The sequence below is a fragment of the Marmota monax genome, unplaced genomic scaffold, assembly GCF_021218885.2.
Source record: "Marmota monax isolate L192 unplaced genomic scaffold, Marmota_monax_Labrador192_F-V1.1 WCK01_AAM20220418_F8-fsc00019, whole genome shotgun sequence".
Taxonomy (NCBI): Eukaryota; Metazoa; Chordata; class Mammalia; order Rodentia; family Sciuridae; genus Marmota; species Marmota monax.
The window spans coordinates 4,231,481-4,257,465 of NW_026695242.1; the positions used below are offsets into that span (position 1 = coordinate 4,231,481).

Genomic DNA, 25,985 nt, shown 5'->3' on the forward strand with positions numbered 1-25,985 from the left:
ACATGGACACATTAAAAAAAAGACTAAATTTGAATTTTTACAGATGAAATTATATTATCACTGATGGAAAATACATTGGATGAGATTAAGAGCTGACTGTGTTGCCAGGCCAGGTGCAGCATTCCTATGCTCCCAGTGACTCAGGAGACTGAAAAAAAAAAAAAAAAAAAAAGTAAAAAGAGCTAATCTTGTAATAGGGACCCTTTAAAATTGGGGATTTAAAGGAGGACCCCAGTAATTGCCTTTTGCTCCTGTGACATGTTCTCTCTCAGTTCTTTCCAGCTTATCTCAATTCCAGTGAGTCCTGTGGGCCTACACCCTATGACAGGCACCAATGCTCCTCCCCCCCCCCCCCCCCCCCGCAGGAAAAATCACCTCATAAAGAGAATCAAATTGCTCCCCTCAAGCAATGATGACTTCTCTGGCTTGCATCAGGACCCCACAGAACCTGTCCTGAGATAATGATCAACCAGTTCTTTTAGTACCTGAGGACAGGTCTTATTAGGACACTGGTACTGTAGTAGGTACTGTTCCTTCCCAGTATGGAAAATAGTCTTTTTTTACTTTACCACCACCTGTCTCTCTGATTGGGCTCTCCTGGTTGCCAGAAACTGGGATAAAGGAGAAGGGAGAGTTATTGTCTAATGAGTACAGTTCCAGTTTCGGAAGATAAAAACAGTTCTAGAGATAGGTGGTGGTAACAGTTGCATACAATGTTAATGTACTTAATGTCAATGAACTATACACTTTAAAAATAGTTACTATGGTAAATTTTGGTGTAAATATATATCTACCTATATATATCGTGAAGGGGGCATGGAGAGCAGGCTGTGCTCTGCTCTGAATTAATGCATGATGTATAGAACAGAAGTTTTCAGGCTATGCCTAAACCTGTGTTTCTTCATTTTGTAAAGCAGTAGATTACCAAAAGCTAATCAATTTTGATTTTAAGTGCTAAGGTGAAATGGGACTATACCTTGTTTATACAAGAAAACAACCACTATCTGCCTGGCCATAAGGCATAAATCCATAATAAATCAATTGTGCCAATGAAAATAACCACCTGTGAACTTATCAGAATTAATCAGAAGCACATGGATGCATGGGCATTACTCATGAGCTTTACTTTAACACACCAGACCACCAAATGAAGCAACTGCCTAACTCAAGGGCCATAAAAGGTGAAATCCCCTGAGACTAAACATGGAGACATTCTAACCTATTACCTGGTCAGGAGCTTTGCACAGGAAAATCGCCAAAGCGGGGCTTTAGCAGAGTTTGGTTTCTCCTGCTTGTGATGACCACTCCAAGTTGACATCTCAAGCTAACACTCCTAGATAGCACTAGGAAACTGCCATCTGTCTGAACCTTGGCTTAGAAAAGTATGTTCCAGAGTTTTGATATCTCTGTACCCTGAACAATTTCTTCAGCTAGCTGGTTCATAATCTTATCTGTCCATCTTTAGTGACTGCATTTGCATGTGTTCTTTGCCTTGCTCGTTTGAGCTCTTCATCCCCCGCCACATCTACACCCCCAACCCCCAGCTGTCTTAATCTTTTCCTAGCCTTTCTGAAACCTATATGAAATTAAAATTGGAATAAAAGAACTTGTGTTTTCTTGTCTAATGACTACCAGGTAACCCAAGACATAAACATGTTTTGGTCTATGTTAACCACAAAGTTCATTCATGACAGGACTGAACTCCAGGGTGCTCTATCACTGGGCCACGACCTCAGTCCTTTTTTTATTTTTATTTTTTTTAAAATATCTTTTTAAAAAATTTTTTTAGTTGTAGTTGGACACAAAACCTGTATTTTATTTATTTTTTTGTGGTGCTGAAGATCGAACCTAGCATCTCGCACGTGCTAGACAAATACTCAACCCCAGCCCCACTTTTTAATTTTTTATATTGAGAGAGGCCTCACTAATTGCCCAGGCTGGCCTAAAACTTGCAATCTTCCTGCCTCAGCCTCCCAAATTCTAAATCCTTGAGATTATAGGTGTGTGCCACCATGCTGGCTGCTATATATATTTTACCAAAATATAAGTAAATAAAAGAAAGAAAAAAGAATGAAGATAAAACAGTGAGAGGAGGGACAACTTCAAACAACCTAATATATATAAATTCCTTTTTTTTTTTGGGGGGGGGGGATACTAGGGATTGAACCCAGGGGCGCTCAACCACTGAGCCACATCCTCAGCCTGCCTGTCTGTCTGTCTTTCTCTCTCTCTCTCTCTCTCTTTCTTAATTATTAGAGACAAGGTCTCATTGAGTTACTTAGTACCTTGCTAAATTGCTGCGGCTGGCTTTGAACTTGTGATCCTCCTGCCTCAGCCTCCTGAACCACTGAGATTACAGGTGTGTGACACTACCCCAGCACAACCTAATGTGTTTTTAACTGGATATCTCCAAATGAGATGAACATCTTGCAAAAGAGAAAGAATATAAAAAATAATAGTTGAAATAATAATAGTACCAATTTTTCCAAATCCAGTGAAAATTATAAACATACTATAAAACATAAAAGCTAAATAAACTCCAAACCTAAGAAATAAGAGGGCTAAGGATGTAGTTCAGTAGTAAAGTGCTTAACTAGCTTAGACCCTAGGTTCAACCTCAGCACTACAATAAAAAAGAAACTAACATAATCATACTGCTCAAAACCCGTGACAATGAGAAAATCTTAAAAGCAAAAGAAAAAAATTAGATAGATTAGAAATATGGGAACAAAGCTAAGAATGATAACAGATTTGGGCTAAGGATGTAGTTCAGTGGTAGAGTGCTTGCCCAACATACCTGAGGCTCTGGGTTAGAAACCCAACATCCTCCCAACAATGAAGATTTGAGAGTAGGGTACAAGGGATTGAATTCAGAGGCACTCAACCACTGAGCTAAATTGCTTAGGGGCTCCCTAAATTGCTGAGGTTGGCTTTAAACACTTGTGGTTCTCCTGCCTCAGCTCCTAAGCTGTTGAAATTACAGGTACATGGCTCTGTGCCAGGTTTTTTTTTTTTTTTTTTTTTAATTTTTAAAAAAATTTCACTGGGAACAAAACAAACTAGATTACAATGAAACTACATATATATATTTTTTGTTGTTGTTGTCCATTTGTTTATTACTAGGGATGGAACCTGGGATGTTCTATCACTGAGCTACATTTCCAACCCTTTTTTTATTTTGACATATGGTCTTGCTAAGTTGCTGGGAGTCTTGCTAAACTGCAAGGCTGAGCTCAAACTGTCTTTTTTTTTTTACTTTTTTGTACCAGGGGTTCAATCCAGGGCACTTTACTGCTGAGCTACATCCTCAGTTGTTTATTTGGTTGTTTGCTTTTTGAGACAGGATCTCCCTAGGTTGCTGAGACTGGCCTTGAATTTTCAATCCTCCTTTATTAGCCTCCCCAGTTGCTTGGATTATAGGCATGAGCCTCTGTGCCAAGCATAAAATAATATATTTAAAATACTATAAGGAAAAATAAAAAGTCAACCAGTGGGGCTGGGGATGTGGCTCAAGTGGTAGAGCGCTCGCCTGGCATGCGTGCAGCCCGGGTTTGATCCTCAGCACCACATACAAAGATGTTGTGTCTGCCGAAAACTGAAAAATAAATATTAAAAATTAAAATAATAATAGTAATAAAAGTCAACCAGTGAATGTCTTTCAAAAATAAAGGTGAAACACCTTTGTCAGACACACAGAAGCTGACCCATTTCATCAGCAACAGGCTTACACTACAAGAAATGTTAAAAAAGAAAGTTCTTCAGGCAAGGGAAAAAAATGTTACCATATGAAAATATGATTCTACACAGAGGAAGAACACTAGAAATGGTTACTACATAGATAAACACATATTTTTTCTTATTATTTATACTTCTTTAAAAGATAATTTACTGGGCTGGGGGTGTATTCAGGAGTAAAGCACCTGCCTAATATCTATGAGGCCCCGGGTTCAAGTCCCAACACCACACACACAAAAAAGGAAAGCAAAAAGGCAATGCAATATGGAATTATATTACAATATTACAGAGTAAAATACATGTCAATCAAAGCACAAAAATTGGGAGAAATGAAAAAATACCAACTACTAAAATTTTTAAAAAATGGAATTATTGTTAATAAGCCAACAAGGGAGATTAAAATAGGGCTGGGGATATGGCTCAATGGCTGAGTGACCCTAAGCTCAATCTCCAGTACCCCAAAACAAAAACAAAACAAAAAAAAACCCCACTGAATTCAAAAGAAGGGGTAAGCAGAACAAAATGGGAGAAAAACAGAAAAGACAAAGAAGATGTTACATAACCATATCAATAATCACATTAAATGTAAAAGTCTTGGACTGAGGAAATAGTTCAGCTTGCCTAGCATGTAGGAGGCCCTGGGTTTGATTCCTAGAAGTAGGGGCAGGGAGGAGAGGAAGAAAGAAAAAGTAAATGCCTTAGGTACCCCAACTGAAGGGCTGAGAATTTGGCTGTGGGGCTGCAGTGGCATACACCTATAATCCTAGCTGCTTGGGAGACCAAGGTAGAAAGATCCTAAATTCAATGTCAGCCTCAGAAATTTAGCAAGACCTTATTTCAAAACAAAACAAAAAGGGTCCAGGGCAGAGATTGTCAGATTATCTGAAAATATGCAACTGAATGTTGTCTGTGAGAAATATAATTTAAAAATAGAGAGAGGTTAAAAGAATGGGAAAAATAATACCATGTTAACATTAATTAAATCAGCTGGGTACTTTTATTTTGTTTATTTACTTTTATGAGGTTCTGAGGATCGAACCCAGTGCTTCACACATGTTAGGCAAGCACTCTACCACTGAGCTACAACCCTAGCCTAGGAATTTTTAAAAAAATATTTTTAAATTGTAGTTGGACACAATACCTTTATTTATTTATTTTTATGTGGTGCTTAGGATGGAACCAAGGGCCTCGCACGTGCTAGGCAAGCTCTCTACCGCTGAGCCAAAATCCCATCCCTAGCCCAGGAATATTTTTAAAGGTCATTTTATAATGATGACAAAGAAATCCTAAGGGTATATGTACTAAATAACATGTGAAGTAAAGCTGGTAGAACGGCAAGGAGAAATAATTCCACAATTTTAGTAATCAATTATCTTCTTTCTATAATTGATCAATAAGCATTGATCAAGATAGACCATATTATAGGCCATAAAGCCAGTTGGGGTAGACCTAAAAAGGTTCAAGTCATACTAAATATGTTCTGTGACCATGACGCAATTAAATTAAATTAGAAGCTGGGCACAGTGGTGTACATCTATAATCCTAGCAGCTCAGGAGGCTAAGGCAGAAGGATTACAAGTTCAAAGCCAGCCTCAGTAACTTAGCAAGGCCCTATCTCAAAAAAAAAAAAAGGGCTGGGGATGTGGTAGAGTGATTAAGCACCACTGGGTTTAATTGCTGGTTCCTAAATAAATAAATAAATGTTTTAAAAATAATAAAAAATTAGAAATCAGTAACAAAGATCTCCAGAAAGTTTCCCAAATATTTGGGAACTAGGGGCTGAGGCAAGAGGATTGCAAGTCTAAGGTCAGCCTCAGACTTGGCTCAGAGGTAGAGCACTCACCTGGCATGCGTGAGGCACTGGGTTCCATCCTAAGCACAACATAAAAAAATAAAATAAAGGTATTTTGTCCACCTACAACTAAAAAATAAATGTTAAAAAAATATTTGGGAACTAAATAATACACGTAGGTCAAAGAATTCAAATGGAAAAACATTTGATCTGAACACCAATGAAAACACCACAACACCATAGAACTTACAGGATGCTGCTAAACCAGTGTTTGGAAAATTCTGATAGAACTAAATACCTACATTAAAAAATGATGGAAGGTCTCAGATTAGTAGCCTTGGCATTTACAAAACACAGGATCTAGATAAAGATAAAATTAAACCCAAAGTAGAAGGAAAATAATAGATAACAGTAGAAATCAGTAACAAAGATAACAGATAAACAATAAAGAAAAATCAGGGCTAGAGTTGTGGCTCAGTGGTAGAGTGCTTGCCGGGCATGTGTGAGGCCCTGAGTTCAATCCTCAGTACTACATATAAATAAACAAACAAACAATCCATAAAAAGCAATAAAGAAAAATCAGTAAAACCAAAAGTTGATTCTTTGAGGTCAATAAACTGATAAAACTTTTGGCCAGAATAATCAAAAAAGACAGTGAGAAATCTAAAAATTACCAATGTCAGAAACAAAAATGGTGACATCACCACATATCCTTCAGATATTTAAAGGATAATAAGGGAATTTACACAAATAAGTTTGCTAATTTAGATGAAATGGACAAATTCCTGGAAAGATAGAAACTACCAAATGTCACTCAAGAAGAATAATTCTGTATCTACTAAAGAAATTTCTGATGTAGCTAAAAATATTCTGACAAAACAAATTTCAGACCTAGAGGGCTTCACTGCTAAGTGACAACAAGCATTCAAAGAAGAATATCAAATTCTCTACAAACCCTTCCAGAAAAAGAAGGAATATTTCTGAATTCATTCTGAGGCCAGTGTTACCCTGATACCAAAGCCAGATAAGAAATTACAAAACTACAAACTGATATCTTTAATGAACAGAGATGCAAAAATTCAAAACAAATCAAATCCAACATATACAAAAGAATAATATAAGCAAGTGGCATTTATCCCAAGAATTATTCAAAGATAATTTAACACTTGAAAATCAAAATAATTAATCATATTAACAAGCTAAATCAGAGAAATAACAGGATCATCCAAAAGATGAAGAAAAGCATTTGACAAAAAGTAGCATCCATTCTTGTTAAAAATTCTCAGCAAACTTACATGGAAATTTCATCACTTTCATCTTTGATAAAAACTATAACATCATTTTGCTAAAAATATTTTTAGTACATCTATTTGTTTGTTTGTTTATTTATTTAAAAGTGGTGCTAAGGATTGAACCCAGTGACTTGCACATGCTAGGCAAGCACTCTGCCACTGAACCACAACTCCAGCCCCAACTAACATCATTTTTTTTTTTTTTGTAGTTGTAGATGGACAGAATGCCTTTATTTTATTTGTATATGAAGCTAAGGATCGAACCCAGTGCCTCATGCATGCTAGGCAAGCGCTCTGCCACTGAGCTACAGCCCTAGCCCCCAAGCAACCTCATTTAAAAAAAAATTTTTTTTGTAGTTGTAGATGGACAGAATGCCTTTATTTTATTTTGTCAATTTTTATGTGGTGCTGAAGATTGAACCCAGTGCCTCACACATGCTAGGCAAGCACTTTGCCACTGAGCTACAGCCCCGGCCCACTAACATCATTTTTAATGGTGAAAGACTGAATGCTTTAATTCTAATATCAAGAACAACGCAAGATTGTTCTCATTTTTATAAAAGATTATAAGTTCTTCAAGTTCAATAACGCAAGAAGAAATAAAAGGTATACAGATTGAAAAGGAAAAAATAAAACTCACAGCTTGATCATTTATGTAGAAAATCCAACGATGCTTGCTTTGGCAACAAACAATTCTTGCTTTGGAACACATATACCAAAATTGAAACAATACACAGAAGATCAGCATGGCACCTACGCAAGATGACACGCAAATTCACCAAATACTTATTCCATACTGCTTTGGTCAGGGGGTGTAACTCAGCAGTAGAGTGCATGGTTAGCATGCAGGAAGCCCTCGCTTCAATGCCCAGAACCAAAAAACTTCAACATGATCCATCAAAAAAAAAAAAAAAAAAAAAATTGGAGGAACATGAAGGCGAGTGCTCTACCACTGAGTCACAATCCCAGCCCATCTTTTTTTTTTTAATATTTATTTTTTAGTTATAGGTGGACACAATGTCTTTATTTTACTTTATGTGGCGCTGAGGATTGAACCCAGTGCCTCACACATGCTAGGCAAGCGCTCTACCACTGAGCTACAGCCCTGGCCCCTCTCAGCTTCTTTACTACCAAAAATGAATTGCTTTCCTTTGCTCTGCCCTTCCACCATTATGTTCTACTTCACCACAGGCCCATAGCAATGGAGCCAGCCAACCATGGACTGAAACCTCTGAAATCATGAGCCAAAATAAATCTTTCTTCCTTTCAGATGTTTATGTCAGGCATTTTAGTCACAGTGACAAAAAGCTGATTAATACAATAATAAAGAATAATAGTCCAAAATTATTCTTTCTTTCTTTTCTTTTCTTTTTTTTTTTTTTTGCAGCAGGATTGCGTGGGGTGGAGTGGGGCTGGGGTTAGAATATTGGGTCTCATGAGTGTTAGGCAAGTGCTTTAATCACTGAGTTACATCCCTGTCCTAAATTGATAGTTGGTCTGTATTTCATTTGAGATGACAATCAAAAAGAAGTATATTCTAAAATCACGAGTGATTAAAAAAGTACTTAAGGATCAAAGGTCCATACTATATTATCAAGACATGGGAAAAATAGTCCACTTCTGCAGAATCTATCAGTAGGCATTAGTTAAACTTCATTCCAAGTTGTAGATAACAGATTAAAACAAAAGCATTCAACTGTTTTGCACAGAGTTGGACAAAAGATACCTTATCTGGTTAAAATTTTTTGAAAACTGTAAAAAGAAAAAAAAATCAATTATCAGTATGTCAACTATTTTAAACTTCTTTTCTCTCTAACCAAATTTAGTTTCTCCTATTCAGAAATTTCAGCAGCCTAAGAGCAAAAGAATTATTTTTTCTATCATGTTCTTATCTACACACTTGATAAAATGAAAAAAACTCAAAATAAGCATAACTTTAAATCTGTTATTCCTTAATATCAGTGTAGCTATTCTTCAATCAATCAGTTTTGCATCCCATTAAGTGATCCAAATCTTTTCACAACAATATAAATATCTCAATTGCGTTTTACCACATTAAAACTGCAAATTGTGCTTAACAAACTAAGCACAGTCTATAACTACAAAAGAAGATAATGACTCACAACAAACCCATTCCCTCTTCTGCCCTGTTGTTTTGCCCCACCTTATCTCTGTGACTGTCTAGCTGCGGGACAATCTGGTCACTAATGGAAAAGCAGACTTAAATAAAAGGATCATTATCATCTATACTTACCACTAACTCAGGGTCTGTGGTAGATATGATGAACTGGCACTCAGTATCCTTTCCACACACTCTCTCTCTAGTTGTTTCCCTTAAATTGAGCCTGAAAAGCTAAACATTTTTCTTGTAGATAGGGTTCTAAATGTGAATTAGGTCCAACCAACAAAAGCTCTGACATGAGATGTGGAAAGCAAAAGTGAAATAGAGACCAGCTTGAGAACAGTGGAAATGTTACTTTGTGTGTGTGTGTGTGTGTGTGCGTGCGTGCGTGTATGCATAATTTCCAATTTTAATCACTAACTTAAGAGTCAGGAGCTAGCTGCAGTTGAGGGACAGCAGAACAGGCTGCAGTGTGTGTGAGTGTGTGTGTGTGTGTGTGTGTGTAGTAAACTATATATACAGTTCATCATTTCAGCCATTTAGAATGTACAGTTCTGCCCATTAAGTATACTCACACTGTTGTGCAACCATCACCATCTATCACTGGAACTTTTTCATCATCTCAAACAGAAATTCTGCACCCATTAAGCAGTATCTTCCCATCTTCTCTCACTCCGAGCACCTAGTAACCACTAATCTACTTCCTGTTGCTATAAATTTACATTTTCTAGCTATTTCATTTAAGTAAAATCATACAATATTTGTCCTTTTATGTCTGGCTTGTTTCACTTAGGATAATGCCTTTAAGCCTCATCCATGTTGTAACATGTTAGATTTCCTTCCTATTAAAGGCTGAAAAATATTCCATTATATGTATATTTCACATTTGTTTATCCATTCACTTATCAACAGACATTTGGGTTGCTTTCACCTTTTTGGGTACTGTAAAAAAGGCTGCTCTGAACCTGGAGTACAAATACCTGTTCAAATCTCTAATTTCTTTCGGGTATATACCCAAAAGTGAAACTGCTGACTTCAACAATAATTCTCCTTAATTTTTTGAGGAGTCACCATACCATTTTCCATTCTACCAGCAATGTGTACAATAAGTTCTAATTTCTCCATATTCTCATCAACAATTATTTCTGGCTTGGAGTTTTTGTTTGTTGGTTGGTTGGTTTTTGTTTTTTAGTTGTAAACAGACATATACCTTTGTTTTATTTAATTATTTTTTATGTGGTAATGAGAATAAAATCCAGGGTCTCACCCACATGTTAGGCAAGTGCTCCACTACTGGGCTACAACCCCAGCCCTGGGTGGCTGGCTTTAATAACAGCTATTCTAATGAGTTTAAAGTTGTTATCATGGTGTTTTAGTCAGCCTTTTGCTGCTGTGACTGTAAGATCTGACCATAACAATTTTAGGAGGAAAAGTTTACTTCAGGGCTCACGGTTTCAGAGGTCTCAATCTACAGATAGCAGGCTCCATTCCTCAGGGCTTAAGGTAAGGCAGAACATTATGGCAGAAGAGTGTGGCAGAGGCAAGCAGCTCACATGATGATCAGAAAGCAGAGAGAGAGGTCTCTACTAGTCTGATACAAATATACACCCCAAAGCCATGCCTCCAATGCCTACCTCCTCCAGCCTTACTCTACCACTTCAGTTACCACTCAGTTAATCCCTACCAGGGAATTAATTAACTGATTGGGTTAAGACTCTTATAATCCAATAATTTTTCCTCTGAACCTTTTTTTATTGTCTCACCCATGAGCTTTTGGAGGACGCCTCACATCCAAACCATAATACATGATTTTGATTTGATTCCCCTAACAATTAGTAAAGCTAAACATCTTTTGATACGCATATTGGGGTTGGTTTTTTTGTTTGTTTGTTTGTTTTTTGAGAAATGCCTAATTCAAGTCCTTTGTCCATTTTTCAATCAGGTTGCTTGTTTTTCTGGTGTTGAGATGGTGTGTTCTTTAAACTCAATAGTTTCATGCTGGTCTCCAACTTTCTGACTGTGGCAAAGGTGGTACTCCTCTACAGGCCAGTTCAAATCATGTTCTACAAGTCATTCCTAGCAGCTCAGACCAGAGCCTAGAGAAGTTTTTGTTTCTTGCAAATGAACCCTTTTGGGACATAACATGTAAATCCTCAGTCCTTTGTAATCTTTCAGAGCAAGTGAAGTACCCAAAATTAAAGGCTTCAAGCTCTCAGGTTAGGTTCACATTCAGGTTCAAATCTAGATAAGTAAGTTCACATTGTTTCCCTTAACTACCTGGGAAACTAAGCAGGATATGGTTTTCTCCTCCATGCTCATTAAATATATAAATACACACACACACACACACACTCACACTATAGCATTCTTTGGAATGCATTACATTTTGTTTCAGTTAACTATACAACTTTTTTTTCCAACTAAGCACTTAGTGTCTGTGGAAAGATTTGAGTGAAAAAAAAAAGTTCCATTAATAATAAACAAAAGCTCTCATCTTGCTACTTCAAATAGTAGCCAGTAAGTAGATTCAATAATATCAAGAAAATGTAGATAAATATGCCACTACAAATTAAAGAAAAGGAGAAAATGCAAAACAAGAATGCATCTAGCTGTCAGGCATGGAAGCACACCCCTGTAATTCCACTACTCAGGAAGATCCCAAGTTCCAGGCCAGAATCAGCAACTTAGTAAAGTCCTCAGCAACATTAGCAAGACCCTACCTTAAAAGAAAAAACAAAAAGCAGGAATGTAGTGCAGTGGTAAAGTACCCCTGGGCTCAATTCCAGTATCAAAAAAAAAAAAAAAAAAGAATGAAAGAAAGAAAGAAAAAAGAAAAAGCAGCAACTGAAATAATTTTCCCTTTTTAAAATTAATTAATTAATTAATTTTAATTAGGTACATATGACAGCAGAATGCATTTTGACTCACTGTACACATTGCAGAACAACTTTTCATTTCTCTGGCTGTACACAATGTAGCACTGCATCACATGAGCAGTCATACATATACCCAGGGTAATCCATCTCATTCCACCATCTTTCCGGCCCCCATGCCCCCTTCCTACTCTTCCCTCCTTTGCCAAATCAAATTTCCTCCATTTTTTCTATGCCCCCCACCCCATTATGGATCAGCATCCACTTATCAAAGAGAACATCTGGCCTTTGTTTTTTGGGGATTGGCTTCTTCACTTAGCATGATATTCTCCAACTCCATCCATTTACCTGCAAATGCCATAATTTCAAAATAATTTTTTTAACCACTAAATTTCCCAATGCCCTTCCAAAAAGAATCACTAAAAAAAAAAAGAAAAAAAAAAAAAAACCCAACAAGAGCAGGCAGTGGGGGTGCAGGCCTGTAGTTCCAAGGACTCTGGAGGCTGAGGCCCTAAGACCTTAGAGAGACCCTGTCCCAAAATAAAAATTAAAAAGGGCTGGGGATGTAACTCTATGGTTAAGCTCTCCTAGTTTCAATCTCTGGTACCAAAAACAACAACAACAAAAAGCAAAAATAAGGAAAAAAAAAAAAAAAAAAAAAAAAAAAAAAAAACCACAAGAAAAAACTTACTTTTAGATAGCTGGTTATTTCATTTCTATGAGATAACTGGACACTTTTCATCATAAAATTTCCTTTATTTATATTTTTCTATAAAACTTTATGGTAATTGTTCACTGTTTTTCAGACAGTGTTTTATTTTGTTAGTGCTGGGAATTAAATCCAGGACCTTGGGTCTTACACATGCTAGGCAAGAGCTCTACCACTGAGCTACATCCCCTACCCATTTCAGACAGTTTTATACCAGTACATTTGGAATGTCTAAATGCCAAGAGATAACACAACATCACAAATTTGGTAAATTTGCCAGGAACACAATCTGGTAATCAACCTCACAGGTTCAAGTCTTATCTTGTACATTTACAACATACTAAACAGGCTTCTGAGTGTTTTACTTTTATGGTCAAATAATCCTTATAATGACCATATAAAGTAGGTGCTATTAATTTCCCCACTTTACAGATGTGATAACTGATATAAAGGGGCTAAGCAACTTGCCCAAGATCAGCTTATATTAGTAAATATTACAGATAAGTTTTCAATCCAGGAAATATCATTTCAAAGTTTATATTCTTACCTACTACAGAACATGGGAACTGAGGGTTTCTGCACTACTGTAAGAGATGGATCTCATACATATTAAATATTTTCTAGTTGTCAGCAGAGGAATTCATCAAAGATGTTCAGTTACACTAGATAAATACAATAACAACAAGACTGCCTAATAATGAAGGCTTTTTAAACCACAAGTTTTGTACTCTTCAGTCACAATTTTGCATTCAATAAATGCCTTTTTTCTTCTCTTCTCCACTGTCTCCATTTTGCCCCTCCTGCTCTTTTCCTATAGCAGAAATTGAATTCAGGGACTGATATATACTAGGCAAGTGCTTGTGCTCTATCACTGAGCTACATCCCCAGTCCAAAGTGCTTCCTTTATACTAGTGCTAGACATTAAGGTACTGGGGATATAATCTTAAGATGTCACATTTATTAATCTATTAAATATTCACTATGCACACAGTATGTGAAGAGCACTATGCTGGGCAATGAGACATGTATCTAGATTCTACCTTCAATAATTTGATGGTCTAGAAAGGGATATTAAAGAGTCATTAAAAAAGGAAAAAGAAATTCCAATTGCTCGTTCTTTACATAATTGGCTCACTCAAACCTTAAAACAACACTTAAAAAGTGGTTTCTTAGGTAACTTGTTAACAATTTGGAAAGTCAAGGGAGTTGGAAAAGAAAGGTTATTTCCAGTTGGTAAAACTGGCAAAGAGTTCTCAGAAATGACATTTGAGTTCAGCCTCAAAGAAGGGACAAAACACTAGAGGAAGATGGAGAAATAAAAGTACATTAGAAATTATGAGTGAAGGTAGCAAATAATGAAACAATGAAGAACCATTAGTATTCAAAAGGCACATGGAAGTATTAGGATAAACAAACTACAAATTTAGGCCACATCATAGAAACCATTAATTCTCAAATTAAGGACCATGGGAATCACAGGAAATCTCTAAGCAAGAGAATGACATAGTAATTGTGCTTTAGAAAGAATAATCATCAGGAGCATAATACAAATTATAAGGGTTGAAGCCACAATAAAAAACAGTGGTGGGCTGAATCTGTTGGAAACTGCTTCTAAAAAGTAGAGGCACAGAAGGAGGGAAAGTTATCTTTGAGATACCCTCACTAGAAACATGTTTTGCACTTTTAACTTTCTGATGGATTCATTAAAAATAAAAAACATGTGTGGACTTCTGCTTCCAGGAAGATGAAGTACACAAACTTTCTCCTATTACTCCATGGATATTCTACATAAAATAAACCTAAGATATGTCTGAAAGATAGAGAGGAAAGTAGAATGGCTAAGCACAATGGAACCTGAAGAAAAACAAGAGTATTGAGTACTCTGGGTATTTGTGATTGGCTGGTTGTTTTGCCACATTTATCCAATACTGGATATGAGAGAAGCCAGCAACCTATAAAAGTCCATCGGATACATACAAAAAGGGCTCAAGAAAAGCCACTTTTCTCCAGCCAAACAACCAGAAATGAGGCAGCCTGGCAAGACAAAAACTTTTTAGACAATAACCATCCTATTCCAGCTCAAACCTCAGGAAAAACAAAACAAACAAACAAAAAAACATGGCTCCCTTTCTATCCTCTCAGCAAAGGCCAAGAGGACATCCTAAATTGGGGGAGGCAGGTAATGGGAGAGGGTGGAGAAAAAAAGTACTAGGGATTGAACCCAGAGTACTTAACCACTGAGCCACATCCCCAGCCATTTTTATTTTTTTATTTTGAGACAGGGTCTCACTTAAGTTGCTTAGGGGCCTCACTAAATTGCCTAGGCTGGCTTTGAACCTGTGATCCTCCTGCCCCACCGAGCCTTCTGAGTCATCTAGGATTATAGGCATGTGCCATCATACCCTGTGAGAACCTAGACGTTTAACCTTGTCAGCTATTGTAACCAGTCTATATTTTTCCCCCTACACCAGGATGTTATCAGAAAAGGCCAAGAAGGGACCTGAGACTGTTGTTACTGCCTCTCCCACCCCTAACATAGTATCAGAGGAAATGACACGGGGAACCTGGACTTTCTGCCCACTTAACACTGATGAGGCATATCCCATCCCCTCCTCACTGAAGTGCTGTCAGAGGAGGCCTGGTGGAGAATCAGGTCTACTATCACTGCTCAGAAATAACAAGGCCATCTACAACCTCTCATCCGACCCCCCACTAGGTAAACAATGAAGTTCACCTCTCCTTTCCAACCAGCAAAGTAGAAAACCTAAACCCCTCTACCTGACACTACAGAGGTAATGTCTATAGAAATTTAAGAAATCTTTGAGGTAACCTCACTCCATATTTCAAGGGACCAATATCTTTCATGAATATAGTTATAAAACCCCTTAACAAAATATTAACAAACAGAATTCAGCAATGTATAAAATGAACTATACACCAAGCCCAAATAGGGTTTATTTCTGGGATGCAAGGCTAGTTCAGTCTTTGAAAATCAAATCAAACAATGTTATCTATTATATTGTTATCTACCAGCTAATGAAGAAAAACACAAAACATACAAATAGATACAGAAACACATCTGACAAAATAATAAACACCCAACTGTGATAAAAACTATCAGAAAACTAGGAATAGAGATGAAATTCCTAATATGATAAAGAACATCCTTTCTTTAAAAAACCTACAGTTAACATTTATTTAAAGCTAAAAAACTGAATGTTTTCCTCCTAAGATCAAGAATATGTCAAAGATGTTTATTCTTAACACTGTGTTCAGCATAACACTAGAAGTTCTAGCCAGCACAATAGGCAAGAAAAGGAAATTAAAAATGAATATCTGGAAAGAAATAAAAATATTTCTGTTTGCAGATGATGATAGTCTACATAGAAAATCCCAAGGCATCTACCAAAAAAACAAAAAAGAGACTCAACTAAAAAGTGAGTTCACAAAGGTTGAAAGGACATAAAATCAATATATAAAAATCAAATATAGCAGGGCTTGACCCCATTTGCCTGTAATCTCAGTGACTCAGGGAGGCTGAGTTAGCAAGATTGCAAGTTCAAGGCCAGCCTGGGCAATTTAGTGAGACCATGTCTCAAAAAAATAAAAAAATAAAATAAAAGTAAAAAGGGCTGGACATGTAGCCCAATGGCAGAATACATCAAGGTTCAATACCCAATACCTCAAAAAAAAAAAAAAAAAAAAATCAATTGTAGTTGCTGAGTGTGGTGGTATATACCTGTAATCCCAGAGACTCAGGAAGCTGAGACTGAGAGGAGTACAAGTTTGAGGCCAACCTGGGAAATTTAATGAGACTCTGTCTCAAATTAAAAACCAAAAAAAAAAGGGGGGGGGAGGGCTGGGTATGTAGCTAACTATAGAGAAGCCCTGAGTTCAATCCCTAGTACCATCCCCAGTACACATACACCCCCCCAAAAAAAATTCAATGTAGGGGTTGGAGGTATAGCTCAATGGTAAAACACTTGCCTAGCATGTATAAGGCCCCAAGTTCAATCTCCAGCACTGCAAACATTAAAAAATAAATAAATACATAAAAAATCAACTGTATTTTTATGTACTGGCAATGAACACATGGACATATAAAATCATTTATAATCACTTTTTTTTTAAAAGGTGATGGGCTGGCATTGTGGCTCAGTGGTAGAGCGCTTGCATAGCATGCGTAAGGCACTGGGTTTGATTTTCAGCACCACATATAAGTAAACAACAATAAAGGTCCATCTACAACAACTAAAAAAAATGTTTTTTAAAAAAGGTGAAATGTCTAGATAAATCTAACACAACATAGGCTCTGTATAAATGAAAATTATAAAATAAAAAAATCTAAATAACAGATATTCCATGCTCATAAGGTGGCAGATACAATACAATAAAGAAATCAATTCTCAAAGCAATACAAAGGTTAAACGCAATTCCTATGAAAATACCAGCAAGGTATTTTATAGATACAGATAAGAGCATCTTAAAATTTACATGGAAGTTTGAACTAGAATAGCTAAAACAACTCTGAACAGAGGGAAAATCCTTCTACTGAATTTCAAGATACATAGCTATGACAATCAAGACTATGTGTTGCTGGTAGACAGAAATATAGATACAGACATACAGATCAATGGAATAAAATAAAGAACCCAGAAATAGCCCCACACCAGTATGGCCAACTGATTTTTTTTTTGGGGGGGGTGTGTTATGAGGGATTGAACTCAGGGGCACTCGACCACCAAGCCACATCCCCAGCCCTATTTTGTATTTGATTTACAGCCAGGGTCTCACTGAGTTGCATTTTGCTTTAGCTGAGGCTGGCTTTGCTTGCGATCCTCTTGCCTCTGCCTCCAGAGCCACTGGGATTACAGGCCTGCACCACCACACCTGGCTTGGCCAACAGATTTTTGACAAAGATGAAAAGCAACTTAATGGGGGCTACCTAAAAAATAGTGCTAAAGCAACGGGACATCCATAGTCCAAGAAAAACAAACAAACAATAACAACAAGAAAAAAAACCTTTATCAAGCCTCACATCTTCAGTAAAATTTAATTCAAAACAAATTATCATTTAAGTGTAAAGAATTAATCGCAAAACTTTCAGACAATAATATAAAAGAAAACCTTTAAGGACACAGGGCAATGACTTCCTAGACATGACACCTAAAAGCACAATAAAATAATAATTAATAAGACGGACTTTACAAAACTAAAAGTTTTTACCATATCAAAGACCCTGTGACAAAGACAAGCTACAGACTTAAAAAAATATCTTCCATATTTGTAAGAAAGGACTCATGTTTAGAATATATAAGTAACTCTAAAAGTTACACAATAAAAAAATACAGTTAGAAAATGGGAGAAAGTCATAAAAAGGCATGTCAAAAAAGATAATATACAAATAGCAAGTAAGCACAGATGTTTAACATCACTAGCTATAAGAGAAATGCAAATAAAGACTATGATGAGGTACCACACATATTAAAGCAGCTAAAATAAACTGACACTACAAAATGCTGTTAAGGATGCAAAGAAACTGGGCCTCTTATACACTGTGCACAGAAATGTAAAATTATACAGCCATGCTGGAGAAACAGTTTTGACAGTTTCTTATAAAAATCACACAGTTAGTTAGGTATTGGTGCACACCTGTAATCCCAGCAGCTCAGGAGGCTGAGACAGGAGGATTAAGTTCAAAGCAAGCCTCAGCAATTTAGCAAGGCTCTAAGCAACTCAGTGAGACCCTGTCTTTAAATAAAATACAAAAAAGGCTAGGGAGTGTGGCTCAGTGGTTAAGCACCCTGGGCTCAATCTCCCAATACCCACTCCCCCACAAAATTGAACAGAGTTACTATTCAACCCAGCAATTATAATCCTGGGTATTTACTCCAGAAAAATGAAACTTATGTGTACATTAAAACCTATGCACATAAGCATATAGGTTCACAGCAGTATTACTTGTAGTAGTTGAAAACAAAAAAAGTCCTATAATATATGAATAGCCAAACTGTGGCTCTCTGACCATAGAGTATTACTCAGCAATAAAAATAAAAATGTGGAAGAAAACAAAGAAACTATTGATATGCACAATAACTTGGATGAGTCTCAACAGGATTAGGCTGAAGGGGAAAAAGCTAACCTCAAAATGTCACATATTGTATGATTCCATTTATGTAACACTCTCAAACTGATAAAACTATATAATGGAATACAGATTAGTGGTTGCCAGGAACTAGAAATGGTGTGCGTTGAGGCTAGGGGAAAACTATAATAGAATAACACAGGGAGATTTTTGTAGTGATGGAATGTAAGTTCAATATCTTAATTGGGGAAATGATTACACAAATCTATGCATGATGAAACAACAACAACAAAAAAAAACTATATAAGCACACTGTACCAATGTCAATTTCCTGGTTTTGATACTGTTATATAATTATGTAAGATGTAACTATTGCAGGAAACTGGGTGAAAGTACATGAGATCTCTGTACCATCTTTGCAACTTCCTGTAAATCTACATTTCAAAAATAAAAAGTTTAAAAACTTTTATTGAAAAAGAGAATGCTCCTTAAAAATAGCACATGTAGCATATGTATATTTTTTAAATAAAGAAAATACAAAACTATTAACCATTATTACAAATAACACAAAGTTTTTAATACAGTTTTTTATTTTTATATTGTATTTTTTTAATACAAAGTTTTGTATTAAAAATACAAAACTATTAAACTATTATTCCTTAGGTGGGCTCTTTCTACATTAATTATTTCTAGAATTTCTATATTTTATACAATAAGCATGGTATACTTGGTAATCAGAAGAAAAATAACTTTTTTTAATAATAAATAAATAACTTTTATTTTATTTATTCATTTTCTTATGTGGTGCTAAGGATCAAACCCAGTGCCTCACCCATGCTAGGCAAACACTCTACCACTGAGTCACAACCCCAGCCCGAAAAATAACTTTTAAGAAAATAAAAACAAGACAGGCACAGTGACATATGCCTGTAATCCCTGCTACTCAAGAGGCTAAAACAGAAAAGTCAAATATTCAAGGCCAGTCTTAGTAATTCAGTAAGATTCTGTCTCAAAATTTAAAAAAGGGGCTAGACATGCAGCTCAGTGACAGAGTGCCCCTGGGTTCAATCCCCAGTACTGCCCAGAGAGGCGGTAGGGGAGGGAGAAAATGAAAACAATATTATTTCTCACTGTTCCAAACACATCACTTTAAATAGATATGAATTACACCAATTATTAACTCACATATGCCTATACATACTAAATAAAAGACATGAAATACTGATGTCTTTTTTTTTTTTTTTGGTACCAGTGATTGAACCAGGGGTGCTTAAGCCCCAGCCCTTTTTTATCTTGAGATGGGGTCTCACTAAGTTGTTAGGGCCTTGCTTAGTTGCTGAAGCAGGCTTTGAACTTCTGATCCTCCTGCCTCAGCCTCCCAAGCCACTGGGATTACAGGCCTGCAGCACCATGCCTGGCTCAGAGACATTTTTTTTTACTTTCCTGACCATGCACTTTTATATACTACACTCAAAAATTGTTGGGCATATCAAAGAACACACTTTGTTTTCCTGGCTCCAACTTTTAAACCAAGACTTTACCTATCAGGTTGCACCTATTTCTATATCACATCCAGAACTGTCTGAGCTTAGTAAATAAGAATCTAATAGATATCACTGTCCACTTTATTTCATTGATCATACAAAAATTTTTTACCCTACAATCCAATTTAGTGGTAAATTTAGTGAAGGGTTCCTGACCTGGCACATAGCATACTAGTAAAGAAGCTAAGTATATAACATTCTAAATCTTACTCTAAACAGTATAAAAATATTTGGGAAGACTAGCAGTTGGACATATTAACCAATAAAAATTTTACTTTTAAAATATGCTACACTGGGCTGGGGTTGTGGCTTAGTGATGGAGCACTTGCCTCACATGTCTGAGGCTCTGGGTTCAATCCTCAGCACCACTTAAAATAAATAAAATAAAGGTAGTGTGCCATCTACAACAACAAAAAAATATTAAATAGGTAAAAATTAATTTTTAAAAAATATGCTACTCAGGAGCTGAGAGTGAAGCTCAGTGATAAAGCATTTGCCTAGCATGCACAAAGTTCTGGGTTTCATCCCCAGCACCTCCAAAAATAAATAAATATGCTTCATCCCAAATCTAACCAGCATAATGGAAAATGAGATACTGGCTCAAGATTTCATACTCTATTACATACTATGAAAACTTATTGAATTTGGACTCAAATTTTAATGTACAGTTTTGGCAATCTCTGCTTCATGCCATTATTACATTGATGAAACTAACATCAATTTAATTTAGTCTCAAAGTTCCAAGCTAAAATGATTTGCAGTTATTTCCATTAACTCAGTAACACAGTTTAACTCAGAAGAAGATTCTTAGGAGAATCCATGGTTCTCACCTATGAGAATTTCTTCAAGAATTTCAGCGTGGTGGTTCACGTTTGAAATCTCAATGGCTAGGAAGGCAGAGATAGAAAGATTGAGAGTTCAAAGCCAGCCTCAGAAAGGGCGAGGTGCTTTGCAACTCAGTGAGACCCTGTTTTTAAAAATCAAATACAAAAAAGGGCTGGGATGTGTTTCAGTGGTCAAGTGTCCCTGAGTTCAATCTCCAGTATTCCCCCAAAAAACAAAAGAATTTCAAAAGAACAGAAAAAGTATCAAGATAATACTTATGTTTCTATGCATCTCTTGTCCTCTGCCACAAGTCAAAAGCTTAGCTAAACCCACAACCCACAATAAAAATTTAAGACAAATACAATATAACTCACCACTCCCACAACATCATTCTTTTGAGATACACATAAAGCACTATTTTATTATCAAACACTGTGGTAAAATTATTATAACCAAGTTTTCTTGTTAATAGACTCACATTATATTACATTCAGTATTGAAGTGATTATATTGCTGGAAAGGCTCAGTGTATAGTGAAGCCACATATCATTTCAATATGGAAGCATAAAATCTCTAAACAGCTAGACGTTTCAGCTTAAAATCTGGTGATGGCTCAAGACCCAGGATTCAATCCCTAACACAGCAAAAGGAAAAAAAAAAAAAAATAGGTGATGAATAGTCAAGAGGAAGTAAAGGATCTTCTCCATGTGTGCCCTGTCCATGTTCCCCTGTTTTTAGTTAAGTTCTTGATTTTTCAAGAACCACAAGCCCTAAAGTTAAGAATCACTGTCATGATACTCATTATCAAGTGGTTCTTTCTGTTCTTTTCCTACTATTACACCCCTCCACTGTGTTACATCAGATCTTTAGAGAAAAACAAAAACAAATGCCAGGTTCCAAAAGGGTTCCCAAAACACATGCAAGCAAAAAATAAAGGATAACAGTATATGTAAAACAAGTAATACCTTATTTGTAAACAAATAAAACACATAAGAAAGTTTAAAAAAAAAACAGATTTTCCTTCCCCAAATCTCTGCAAAAAAGTAAGACATTTAATCTGGATATGAAAGAATATAGTTGCCTTTAATAATCTAAATCCATTTATTTAACAAATACCACAATCTTTCAAAAGAGCTTTCACAGGTAACTTAACAGAATATGGAATTATATTTCTTTCTCATATAAGTCAGTTTGATGTCCAAAAAGAATCAAAGCTACAGAAAACTTTAAATTTAAAAAATGAATGCAACATTCACTAACATATTATATGTAGTTAATCTTTTGACAACCTTAGTTAAAAGCAACCCTAAGAATTTGCTTCTCCTTTGAAGAAATAATTATTGTTCCACTGAGCATTTGAAGGTAAGACATACAGTCTATACAAAACTAATTCAAAGGCTTGTTACAATCGGTAAATTGTCATCCTATGATGATTAGATAGCAAATACTTCTTTAGAGCAGAAAATACTTTTTAAAAAGTTCAAACTGGCCAACAACTTGCAAAATCTTTAATCAGATAAAAAGTTTTAAAACATTACATGAGACACGTAGCTAAAATCCAACTAAGACCCCATGGAGTCACATTATAATTTAATAATTAAAAAAGGAAATTAATTTATTTCTTCTAGAGTGAATATAAATTTTACAAAAATGTTCTGATCTTTTAAATTATGGTTTTGATACTACATCTTCTATAAAAAGCATATATGCTACCTATCCCAGTTATATTAGCTGCCAACTACAAGAATTTGCTTTTTAATTTTCCTAGATTACTCTATTGAAATATTATTCATACAATATCTGCAAAATGGTACTAGAATATTAATCCTTCAAATCTGTCAAAAGTAATCTTCAAGAGGAAAATCTGGTAGGCTCGGGGGCTGTGATGATTTCACTTCTAGTTTTATGTGCCTTCTTAACCCAGATACTTAAATTGACCATATTTTTACCCTGTAGTAAAGACATACGTCATCCCAAGCTGGGAAAATGTTACCAACTCACACTGAGGGACTGTAAAATCAAAACACCCAAATTCCTCTTTCACGTTTAAATTTTCAAAATTTAAAGTTAATGTATTAAATCTCTTTTTTCAGGATTTAAACTTGTCTGGTATTTAAACTTAAGAAATACAAAGAAAAAGAGAAGTACATCATTACGGTTAAAAGAAATCCAAATGATACCTCAGAATCACTCCTTTCAGTCTTCTTAAAACATCACTTCCTTTGCACTACCTTCCCCTAGCCCTGCAGACAAATCAGTGAATACCGCCCCTACCACTCCAGATTGTTAAAAGGATCCACTGTCCACAAAGAAAGCACTATGATCCAAGTACACTGCCCAAGTGATCTTTGATGCCTTGAAAGACACCTACTTGTAAAAATGCCAAAGTCCTAAATTAGATCCCCAAGGGCTCCTTTTCTTTCTTGACCACACTTCTCCTTTTCAATCCTTCTCTCAACCCTTTGGGCCAGATGACTTTCCATCCAATAGCCTCTTCCACTCAAACCTAACTCCTGCCCTCCAATACCTCCGTCCCCACGCCGGTCAGTCGGCTATCACTCCAACACGGTTCCCTCTTCCTCGCCCTGGGGTTAATCCCGGGCCAGGCCTGCTTCTGAGATCCCTTCTCCCTACTACCAAAGCCCTGAGCATCTCCTCCTCCGGGTGCACATTCCTGGGGACTCCTTCCATCAGTGCTCTGCTCTCAACAGCTCCAAGCCCTAGCCTCTCCGCGTCCTCCAGTCCTTCACGCGCCTCAGCCTCTACCGGCCCCTCGGCCACCGGCGTCGTCACCCCTTCAGGCCGTCGGCTCAACAACCTCCATTCCCTCCAGATTCCATTCTAGAGCGGACTCTCTTGGCCCCCTCAACCGTCTCCCCGCGGTCCCTCGGGCTCCCTGCCCCTCAACGCCCCCGGCTCCACCCCTGACTCCTCACTCACCCTTGGCTGCAGGCGCCCCCCAGTCTCCCCTCTCCTCAGCCTCAGCGCCCGCTCACCTCCGCGATGGGAGTCGGGCTTCCCCGACCCGCCTCCGAGTCGGCGTCCGAGGCGCCGTCGGAGTCCCGGGCCCTTCGCGCCTCGCCGGAGTAGAGCACTTCAAGCGGCGGGGGCGGAACCCGGGGCGGAGAGCCGGAGTGGAGGCGGGAGCGGTGGCGGCTGCGCGCAGGCATCGCTCCGGCTCCGTCACCGCCGCTCCGGCAGCTGCTCCGTGCCGAACCGGAACTGCTTCGGGAGGCGGAGCACTACCGGCAGGAGGCGGAGCACTACCGGAGAAGGGGCGTGGCCAAGACCGGAAGGGACGCGAGATTCCAGCCCACCGGAGAGAAGAAAGAAGGGAAAACGCTGCAGGGGAGCCTGAGAGCGCATGCGTCAGGCCCGCCGCCAAAGAGGGCTGGTGTAGATTAAGGGAGGAACCCAAGGGATTGGTAAACCGAGTTGGGGATCCGGAGGAAGTTACCCTGATTCCTTTGCAGAAGACCAGCTCCTTTTCAAGAGCCAACCCCCAATGATCATGGCTATCGTAGACCTCTTTTATTCACTGACAATGTCTATGCCAAATGCCATATAAATATCTCAATCCTCTTTTCAGCTCTACAAAAGTAGATCATACAACACAGAAAGGCCAAAAACATCATTTGCTTGACATATCACAGTAAATCTGTGCCCAAACTGGTATTTTATCTAAATCTACCTACCAAGCAAAATTCTCATTCTACAATGCTACCCCACCCTAAGAGAAGCCCCCCCCCCCCGCCCCCAACCTAGCCCTAGCTTTGGCAGAAACCAAATCTAAAGCCAGCTGCATCCTGGGCTCGAGATCCTTCTTGGCCTTGCCTCCCGATACAGTACCAGACCAGTTTTTCTGACACTGAATGGGATGGGAGCATGCTCCATGTGGACAGGAGTGCAAACTGTTTCCAGGGTATTCCCTGGAATTGTCTTTACCCTCAAGTCGGACTCAAGACCAGGAGCAGCTGGGAACATGCCCAACAGAGCTCATACCTCTCCAAGGCCCATCAGGGTCCCTATGAAGTCACACGAGGGAGGGCAAGACATCTCCTCTCTTTTGCCAACAACCAGCTCTGGCAGCTTGTCAAGATGGGCAAAAGGTGTGACTTATGCAGTCGAGGGGGAGAAATAAAGAATGTCCACACGCTTCTGCCCTTTTCAATGCTTTATTCACTCAAATCACTCAATACAATTTCATTCTATAGGTTCTTCATCAAGAAAATGACAATCCTTAATGCTAGGCACTGCAATAGCCATAATCAATTCACAGCAAACAATTCTAAGCACTGCAAACACACTTAATCATGACCGGCTCATGACAGATATTCCCTCTGCATGCTAAGTTCAGGTGTCAGATCAAAAGTTTCAAGCCTTGGGCTCTAAGTCCAGCAGATGCACACTCACTCAGACATGGTTATCAGATCAGGAACCAAGGCAGGCTTTGATAGACCCAACCTGATCTTTTCTTAAAATTGGGAGCCATCTAGCCACAAAGCCATGAAAAGATAATTTTGGCTTTACTATAAATTACTGCAAATTCTGAACCTGCTTGGAATGCCTGCCTGTGCCTTGAACTCACCCATGCCTGGCTCTCTGACCAGATAGCAGCCCTCTCTCAAACTTTAGTGATGCCTCACAAATCTTGGCCTTCCCTGGCCAGATAACGACGAGGCTCTAATGGTCCTCATAAATTCTGATGTTGGGGCCAGCAAAAAATGTAAACTACCATTAGTGTGATGCTTGTCAGAGTTCTGTTATCTGTAACCCCCCCCTTTGTGTAACTTTCTGGGCTATAAAGCTGGGCTGCAGGAAAGCTGGGGTTTGCTGTCTTGTTCCCTCTGTTTTGGGAGGGAGAGGCAGCCCGGCCGGTCGAAATAATAAGATTGCTTTAATTTGATTTTAATTGGAGTCAGTGGTCTTTTCTTGCGTCCTGGTCTAACAGCTTCTCCTGGGGTGGAGCTGATGGCCGGTTGAGGAGAGTGTTGTAGGGAGAAGTCGT

General features: G+C 37.8%; 1 protein-coding gene and 1 pseudogene across 3 annotated transcripts in view; one reads left to right on the forward strand and one right to left on the reverse strand.

Moving 5' to 3' along the window:
- The window catches only part of Samd8 (sterile alpha motif domain containing 8), a 59,048-nt gene extending 34,858 nt beyond the window's left edge, over window positions 1-24,190 (reverse strand). For 2 of the 3 annotated variants that reach the window (XM_058577917.1, XM_046419894.1), the window contains exon 1: window positions 23,974-24,190. In XM_058577917.1, the coding sequence (XP_058433900.1) occupies window positions 23,974-24,147 (174 nt within the window). In that variant the 5' untranslated portion in view covers window positions 24,148-24,190. Of the gene's footprint in view, window positions 1-23,917 lie in introns of all 3 variants that reach the window. The other variant, XM_046419895.2, reaches the window with a different exon arrangement.
- LOC124076182 (U6 spliceosomal RNA) lies at window positions 7,516-7,616 on the forward strand (annotated as a pseudogene).
- Window positions 24,191-25,985: the final 1,795 nt, after the last annotated feature.